Source organism: Protomyctophum parallelum (genome assembly GCF_964188405.1).
Source record: "Protomyctophum parallelum genome assembly, chromosome: 1".
NCBI classification, from domain to species: domain Eukaryota; kingdom Metazoa; phylum Chordata; class Actinopteri; order Myctophiformes; family Myctophidae; genus Protomyctophum; species Protomyctophum parallelum.
In genome coordinates, this window is record NC_139697.1 from 3,898,125 (window position 1) to 3,906,595 (window position 8,471).

The following is an 8,471-nucleotide window of genomic DNA, read 5'->3' on the forward strand; positions in this document are numbered from 1 at the left end:
GGATGTGTTCACAGCAGGCATTCTGCAGTGGTAGGATGTGTTCACAGCAGGCATTCTGCAGTGGTAGGATGAGTTCACAGCAGGCATTCTGCAGTGGTAGGATGTGTTCACAGCAGGGATTCTGCAGTGGTAGGATGTGTTCACACCAGGCATTCTGCAGTGGTTAGGATGTGTTCACACCAGGCATTCTGCAGTGGTAGGATGTGTTCACAGCAGGCATTCTGCAGTGGTAGGATGTGTTCACAGCAGGCATTCTGCAGTGGTAGGATGTGTTCACACCAGGCATTCTGCAGTGGTAGGATGTGTTCACACCAGGCATTCTGCAGTGGTTAGGATGTGTTCACACCAGGCATTCTGCAGTGGTAGGCTATGTGTGCACACACGTGCGGCTGCCCTGTGGCTCAGTTCTGTTCTGTGCTGCAGACCGTGTTCTGGAATGTGCCCACCTGATGCCCCCTGGTGCCCCCCCCCCCCCCGATGCCCTGCCCCCGATGCCCCCCGGTGCTAATGCCCAGAAGAAGCATGCTGGCCTGGCTGGCACAACCTGCCAGTATGCCTGCTGCCTAACCCATTTTGACCTGCGGGAACGATTCTACAAATTCCTTCTACATCCTGACAGTTTTCTGTTTTTCTATATGTCAGTCGTTCTCACTTTTCACGATTCTTCAAAAAAAATAGCAGACCTACAAGCTCGTAGCACGCCACTCGGTGCTTGTAGATCTGCTATTTTTCAATAGCTATAGAGCATTACATGATGCTATAACACCAAAAGGGGTTCCCGCCCCAAAATGGGCTATAAACTGTGCCCTGGGCTCCACGCTGGCAATCTGAGATTGCTGTCCTGTGTGCTGTGCACCCCTAGCCTGGTTAATAAACCAGACCGAATCAGCCGTTGGCAAAAAAGAATTTGCCTGCCGGCGGATTACGGTCTGGAGAGGCTCAATTGTACGCCCATTTCCTACACCAGAGAAATGGGGCGGCCAATCGGGACACGGTATGCAATATGGGCGGGCTTTGGTACAGTGACTTTCAATGCTTGAGACCTTTGACTGACAGTAGCTCTGACCAATTGCGTCAAAGAGAAAATGTTTCCCTGGACATGAAATCCAAGCTGAGCTTCCCCAGACTAATATCCCGCGGTCCGTGCGATATTCGTCTGGTTTATTAACCAGGCTAGTGCACCCCCAACAGGGAACATTGTTGTTTTGTATAAAACTAAAGTCTGTCAGTCGTCCAAACCTTGACAAAAACATTCCTTTGAGGTTCTGGAATCCATGAAGTATTTTATTTTGGTGACTGAACAGTTGATTTAGCTGGCCAAAATGAGCAAATTATTAGTGGCGTTTTTATATCGAAAGATAATTGTATATACAAAATCAAGATGCTTTGTGCGTGAGCTTCAAGCCGTATGAAATTGAGTTGACCTTTTTATTATTTTATTTTATCTATAGCTTTGTTCAAATTACCCTGCAATCCAAGTTGTTATAAAGTAAAAATATATATCTATTCATATATCAGTATATCTGAATGGTGGACACCTTCATATAAAACTAATCTTATCTATCTTTTTTTCATATATCTATATATATATATATATATATATATATACATATACACACACACTAAACCCAAGCGTTTAGGTTATAAACTGTTTTAAACACATATTTGTAACACTTTTTAAACGTGTCACAGTGTTTAGATTATAAACAGAAGAACATGTTTAATCGCCTGTAACACTTTTTAAACACATAAACGTGTTTAGTTTTTACAATCAAAGTCAGTCATATTATAGGTGTTTAGAATTTGAACACTAGGTGTTCTCGTGAGGTGTTTGAGTGAACTCGTGTTCTACTGTATTTTATGACCATTAATAAACATGTGGCATTTTATTACACACATGGTGTTTAGGTTTAAACGCGTCACATGTTCCAGGGATTTACAGTGTAGGCTACTGTGCAGGAGTAGAAGTGAACTGTGAAAATGATTGAAACCATTTGAGCGAGAGACATCTGCCTTGCATAACTGTTCTCTCCTCCTCCTCCTCCCAAGACAACAATGTAGATTTAACCCATTTAGACCTGTTTCTATATCAGTGGTGCTCAATATTTAACCCATTTAGACCTGTTTCTATATCAGTGGTGCTCAATATTTAACCCATTTAGACCTGTTTCTATATCAGTGGTGCTCAATATTTAACCCATTTAGACCTGTTTCTATATCAGTGGTGCTCAATATGTCATGTCAAGGACCCCCATCACCGATAGTGATGGCTATGGGGACCGATAGTGATGGCTATGGGGACCGACAGTGATGACGTCCGAGCGTCTTTCATAAAACCACCAAATAATTTAAACGTACAAGAAGCTACGGCAGGGAACAATCTGTGGTTAATTGATTTAAAGTGTCAGAGAGGGAGAGAGAGAGAAGGAAAAACACACACAGAGAGAGAGACAGAGTGCTGGCATCATTCGGTAGAAAAAAAAAGAACCATTTATTATTCATATAATCACTATAAAACATTCAGTCGGTTTTTCAAAAAAGGTTGTGCAACATGAACATGTTATATATGGTCAGAATCAAAGTGCCTTCGCTCCTCACAGCATGTGCAAAAAATAGAATATCTCCCGAGACGTCTCTCTAGAGAACTCAAGTCTTTCTTTTCTTTCTTTTTTTTTTTCTTTTTTAACCCATTTTGGCCGGGGATCCCCTTTTGGTGTTATAGCATTACGTTATGCTTTAAGCTATTTAAAAATAGCAGATCTACAAGCTCATAGCGCGCTAAGAGCTTGTATAGGTCTGCTATTTTCGAAACGTCGAAGAACGACTGACATAGTAAACATAGCTTTTTCAGAAAACTGTCATTTTCAAACAGACATTTTTAGTGAATCTGATCTCAGCATTCTCAGGTCAAAATGGGTTAAGAGGCATTCAAGTAAATCAAAAAAGATTGGCCTTTGGATCGACAGATTGATATTACAACAATGATAGTCCAGTGGTTCCTCACACAAAAGAAGTGGGGTCCTGCAGAGACCCCCTTCCCCTCTCAGGACTCCTTGATCGAGCGGGGGGGGGGGGTTCCCCTTCCCAAACGGACCCCTTTTACGCAAGTCTTTAACACCTTGAGACTCGTACAAAACGGAACCAAAACGGACCCGTACGGCCGGGTCCCCCTATTTGGTTCCGTTTCTCTCAAGAGTCTCCTTGAAATAACATTTTTAAACAAAGTTCGAGAGAACCAACGTGATAAAAGTCCATCTAAAGGTTCCTCCTCGTCGACTTCCATAAATTAAAATCCATAATAGTCAGTTTTTCTTCTTGTCTTTTATATATATATATTGTTTTAAAGTGCAAGACGGCTCAGGTTTCGTTTCAGTCCCAACTAACTTCTCTCTCTCTCTCTGTCTGTGTCTTCGGAGTGCAATCTCATGCAGACGTTCGTTTGTTTCTTAGAGGAACTCCACTAACCAAATGGACCCTCTGCTTAGAGGACTCCACCAACCAAATGGACCCTCCGCTTCCAGTGCTGTGGGATCCTTGGTATCCGGACGGACGGACGGACGGACGTTACAATTGTCAGAGTAGTAATGATGAGGCACGTACAGTAGAAACACAGAACATTCAGTCTCTCTGTTGCAATAGATATAGATAGATACCGCCACGGCCGCTCATTCCACGGGTGGGTGGGTGGCTGGCTACCGGCCCAGAAGGACTACAGTACAGTCCAGTACAGTCCAGTACAGTCCAGTACAGTCCAGGACAGTACAGTACAGTCCAGGACAGGACAGGACAGGACATTCTGATTGCTTTCAGATATGCAGTTATAAGATTCCATCACAGCAGAGATAGATAGGTGTGTGTGTGTGTGTGTGTGTGTGTGTGTGTGTGTGTGTGTGTGTGTGTGTGTGTGTGTGTGTGTGTGTGTGTGTGTGTGTGTGTGTGTGTGTGTGTGTGTGTGTGTGTGTGTGTGTGTGTGTGTGTGTGTGTGTGTGTGTGTGAGAGAGAGAGAGAGAGTGAGAGAAATGTCCCCACAAGTATAGTAGAAGTTGAGAAATAGACAATTATTAGCGAGGACCAATTATCCTAGTCCTCACAGGATTAAAAAATACTAATATTCTTTTTTTTTTATGAAGTTAAGCTTTCATCAGTTATGCCCGAGTTTCAGGCTGGTGTTTGTATACCAGAAATAGCAGCGCTTTTAGATTGTCTATTTCTCGCTTTTAGGGTTAAGTAATACAAACGTGTGTGTGTGTGTGTGCGCGCGCACGCGCTGAACTTGTGGCTCCATTTGGCAGTCTTTGTAGCTCTGTATATGTACGTACAGTTGTAATCCTGCATATTCAAGGTGGATGATATGTCTGGGTTCAGGGGTGGGTTGGTGGGGTGATATGTCTGGGTTCAGGGGTGGGTTGGTGGGGTGATATGTCTGGGTTCAGGGGTGGGTTGGTGGGGTGATATGTCTGGGTTCAGGGGTGGGTTGGTGGGTTGATATGTCTGGGTTCAGGGGTGGGTTGGTGGGGTGATATGTCTGGGTTCAGGGGTGAGTTGGTGGGTGATATGTCTGGTATCGTTGGGGTTCAGGGGTGGGTTGGTGGGGTGATATGTCTGGTATCGTTGGGGTTCAGGGGTGAGTTGCTGGGTTATATGTCTGGTATCGTTGGGGTTCAGGCGTCGCTTGGTGGGTTGGTGGGTGATATGTCTGGTATCGTTGGGGTTCAGGGGTGGGTTGGTGGGTGATATGTCTGGTATCGTTGGGGTTCAGGGGTGGGTTGGTGGGGTGATATGTCTGGTATCGTTGGGGTTCAGGGGTGGGTTGGTGGGTGATATGTCTGGTATCGTTGGGGTTCAGGGGTGGGTTGGTGGGGTGATATGTCTGGTATCGTTGGGGTTCAGGGGTCGCTTGGTGGGTTGGTGGGTGATTGGGAGCTTGGGAGTTGGCAGTCCAGTCAGTCAGTGTCTACTAACTACACATCCACAGGAGAGGGTGATGTTCCTGTTATGTATGCTACGGGCATCTCGCCTATACACATCCATAGCATGGTGATGTTCCTGTTATGCTACGGGCATCTCGCCTATACACATCCATAGCATGGTGATGTAGTGTTTTTAGCAGCAGCAGTGTGGGCCAGCTCGGAAAGGAGCCAGCTTAGGTGGTTTGGTTCGGGGGCATCTGCCCCGGCCCCAGAGTCTCCCTAGGGGGGCGGTTCAGGGGCATCGAGTATCAGGATGCCCCCTGAGAGTCTCCCTAGGGGGGTGGCGAGGTGGTGGTTCTCGTTGCATGTACCCGCTCGGAAGGAGACGACTCCCCCCCCCCCCTCCCCCCGGGGGCGAACCAAAGGATCAGATGGAGGGATTGTATCTCCAAACTGGCCTTTAAATTGGAACGCCTCTGGAGGTTCTGGAGAGAAGGGGAGAAAGTCTGGACTTATTATAGCTCACTGCTGGAGCCGTTGCCCCCGGCCTGCCCGCCCGCGAGCCGCGACCCGACTCCGGATAGGGCGATTGAAGATGGATGGAAGGAGTGGCGGACGGAAGGACAGCACCCTCCTATCCACATCCAACGGGCCGGTGCGTCATGTCCACGTTGTGTGCCGCGGTGCAGCAGCGACGACGACGTCGTCCACATAAACGGCGCATAGCGACGACGACGTCATCCACATAAACGGCGTATAGCGGCGACAACGACGTCATCCACATAAACGGCGTACATAGCGGCGCTGTACTCTCTACACGTCCACGGGCCGGTGCATGTTGTTGACGCTGTCGCGGACGCAGCGGTGCGGGCAGCACGCCGTCATCAGCACCTTGCGGATGTCCTTGTTGCGCAGGCTGTAGAGCAGCGGGTTGAGCAGCGAGCTGCCCGCGGCGGGCAGCACCAGCGTGGCATAGGTGTAGAGCGGCGGCGAGGAGGCGTCGCCCAGCAGGCCCCACAGCGAGAAGGGCGTCCAGCAGCCCACGAAGACGCCGAGCACCACGACCAGGCGCGAGAAGCCCCGGCCGGGGGCGTGGTGGTGGTGGCGGCCATGTCTGTGTCCTGGAAAGAAATATAATGTATAGAACGTCACCGATATGTTTTAATCAAGTTGTTTTTATAGGGTTACTTAACACAGTTAACAGTACAACACCGAAACTAAAGAGAAAAATGAGTTAAGAATATAATATCACGATATATTTATCCTCGTGACCCAAAAGAGACGTTTGTTTGCCCGGGGACCCAAACTAGTGAAAATAGCAAGCTCACAACTTGTGAGCCTGTAGATCTGTTATTTTCAGCATGCATGTTTTAGTCGTCATAGCTTAGTTTTCATGTAGTTTCCATGTAGTTTAGTTTAGTTTAGTTTATTTGCACATATGTAAAATAATAACAACAATATGGTCAAATACATACATGATGTGCTGGAAGTGCCAAAAAAACCAAAGGGGCTTATTGAGTGGCCTTCCTATAGAAGCTACCAGTTGATCTTAAATAACAGAAATTAAGGTATGAATAATATTGGTAAACCTAAGGATTGTAAATAATAATAATGAAAAAATAAAAAATATTCTAATAATAAATATCAAATAATAACATAGCTAGGGCGTGTTGCCCAAGCTTGTTAATAAAAATTGCAGTAATTGTCTCTTAAAAGAGCAGAGACTAGTACAGACTCTGATATGAGACGGTAAGTTATTCCAAAATGTAGTTTTCGTCAGTGAAAAAAAGGTACAGTCGACGACAACATTCGGTCACATGTCCGCTCCTTACCGTGACCGTGTTTCCCGCCGTACGACGACGACGGCTTGGCGGGCAGGAAGTGCCTCTGGGTGGCGATGGCGTGCGCGTGGCGCCGCGCCACGCGGCAGATGCCCGCGTAGAGCTGCAGCGTGACGGCCACCACCACCAGGAAGCCGCCGCACAGCAGCGACAGGTAGGTGCGCGTGAGCGGGCGCGCCACCGAGCAGGACGCGGCGTCGCCCAGGCAGTGCCAGCCCAGGGCGGGCCCCGCCCCCAGGGCGCCGGCCGCCGCCCACGTCAGCGCCAGCAGGGCTAGCGCGCGGCGCCGCGACTGGCCGGAGCCGTAGGTGAGGGCGTGGCTGAGCGACAGGTAGCGGTCCAGGGCCACACCCATCAGGCTGCAACAGGAGGAAGGCAAGGTTAGTTATAGTTATAACCCATTCTGACCTGAGATCAGATTCTATAACGCACAGAAGAATGGTGGTTCTTTGGTGGTGGATCAGATTAAAAAAATGTCTTCTACATCCTGACAGTTTTCTGAAATAGCTATGTTTCTATGTCAGTCGTTCTTCGATTTTTCAAAAATAGCAGATCTACAAGCTTGTAGCGCGCCACTCGGTGGCACGCTATGAGCTTGTAAATCTGCTATTTTTCAATAGCTAAAGCATAACATAATGCTAACACCAAAATGGGTTAACGGAAACTAAAATGGAATAAAATTGTGTATACTGAACTAAACAAAAAATATAATATTTTTAGTTTTATAACTTATCTGAAATTGTGTTTGTGTTTACAAAAATAATTTAAAGGAACTGAAGTTAGATGCAAAATGCCCTGCTATTTTTAAACAGCTAAAGCATAACACAATGCTAACACCAAAAGGGGTTCCCGCCCCAAAACGAATTAAAACTACGGGGCATAATTAATTATCGTAACTCTTTCTGACCTGCAGATGGAGGCGGTGAGCGAGGTGACCAGCAGGCCCGACGTGGCCAGCTCCGACCAGTCGCTGGGCTCCACGCAGAACAGGAAGAGGAAGTGCAGCAGGAGGGCCACCCCGGCCAGCAGGTCGGCGGCGCCCAGCGAGGCCAGGAGGAGGAACACGGGCGCGCGCAGCGAGGGCGTGGCCAGGATGGTGGTGAGCACCACGGCGTTCTCGGCCACGATGAGCGTGCCCGACGCGCACAGCAGCACGCCCCACAGGCTGAGGGGCGGGACCTCGTAAGGGGAGGGGGAGGAGCCGCCGGCGGCGTGGGGAGGAGGAGGAGGAGGCGGGGCCTCGTAGGGGGGTCGTAGGGACCCCGGCAGCTCCACGAATAGGATGGAGGAGGAGGAGGGGGCGGAGCCAGACGACGACATGTCGTCCCCCCACGACGACTCCAGCTCGGAGATGTTGAGGATCATGACGACCGCGACGACCTTTTGACCTTTTGACCTTTTGACCTGTGACGAAAGAAAGAAAAAGACAGAGATTTGCTGCCGTTAGAATCGCTCGAGAATTTTTCTTACGCTTCTTTCATTCAGAGTGACTTATATATATTATATTATATTATATTTCTTTCATTCAGAGTGACTTATATATATTATATTATATTATATTTCTTTCATTCAGAGTGACTTAACCTTTTCGACCCCACGGGGGTCCGGGAGGGAAAATCTAAAATATGGGAGTTGGAACCGGAGACCTTGACCAGCCCCATTTACCCGCTGAGAGCTGTTCATGAGGTGGACAGAATCTAGCCCCCGCCGGCGGGGGATT

General features: G+C 47.9%; 1 protein-coding gene across 1 annotated transcript; it reads right to left on the minus strand.

The window, feature by feature from the left end:
- Positions 1-5,723: 5,723 nt before the first annotated feature.
- Positions 5,724-8,116, minus strand: gpr3 (G protein-coupled receptor 3; the record flags this gene model as incomplete). The annotated part of the gene is made up of 3 exons (XM_083787195.1): positions 5,724-6,024; positions 6,766-7,110; positions 7,659-8,116. 3 exons carry the CDS (start codon positions 8,114-8,116, stop codon positions 5,724-5,726), a joined length of 1,104 nt encoding a protein of 367 aa, XP_083643321.1.
- Between the last annotated feature and the right edge of the window lie 355 nt (positions 8,117-8,471).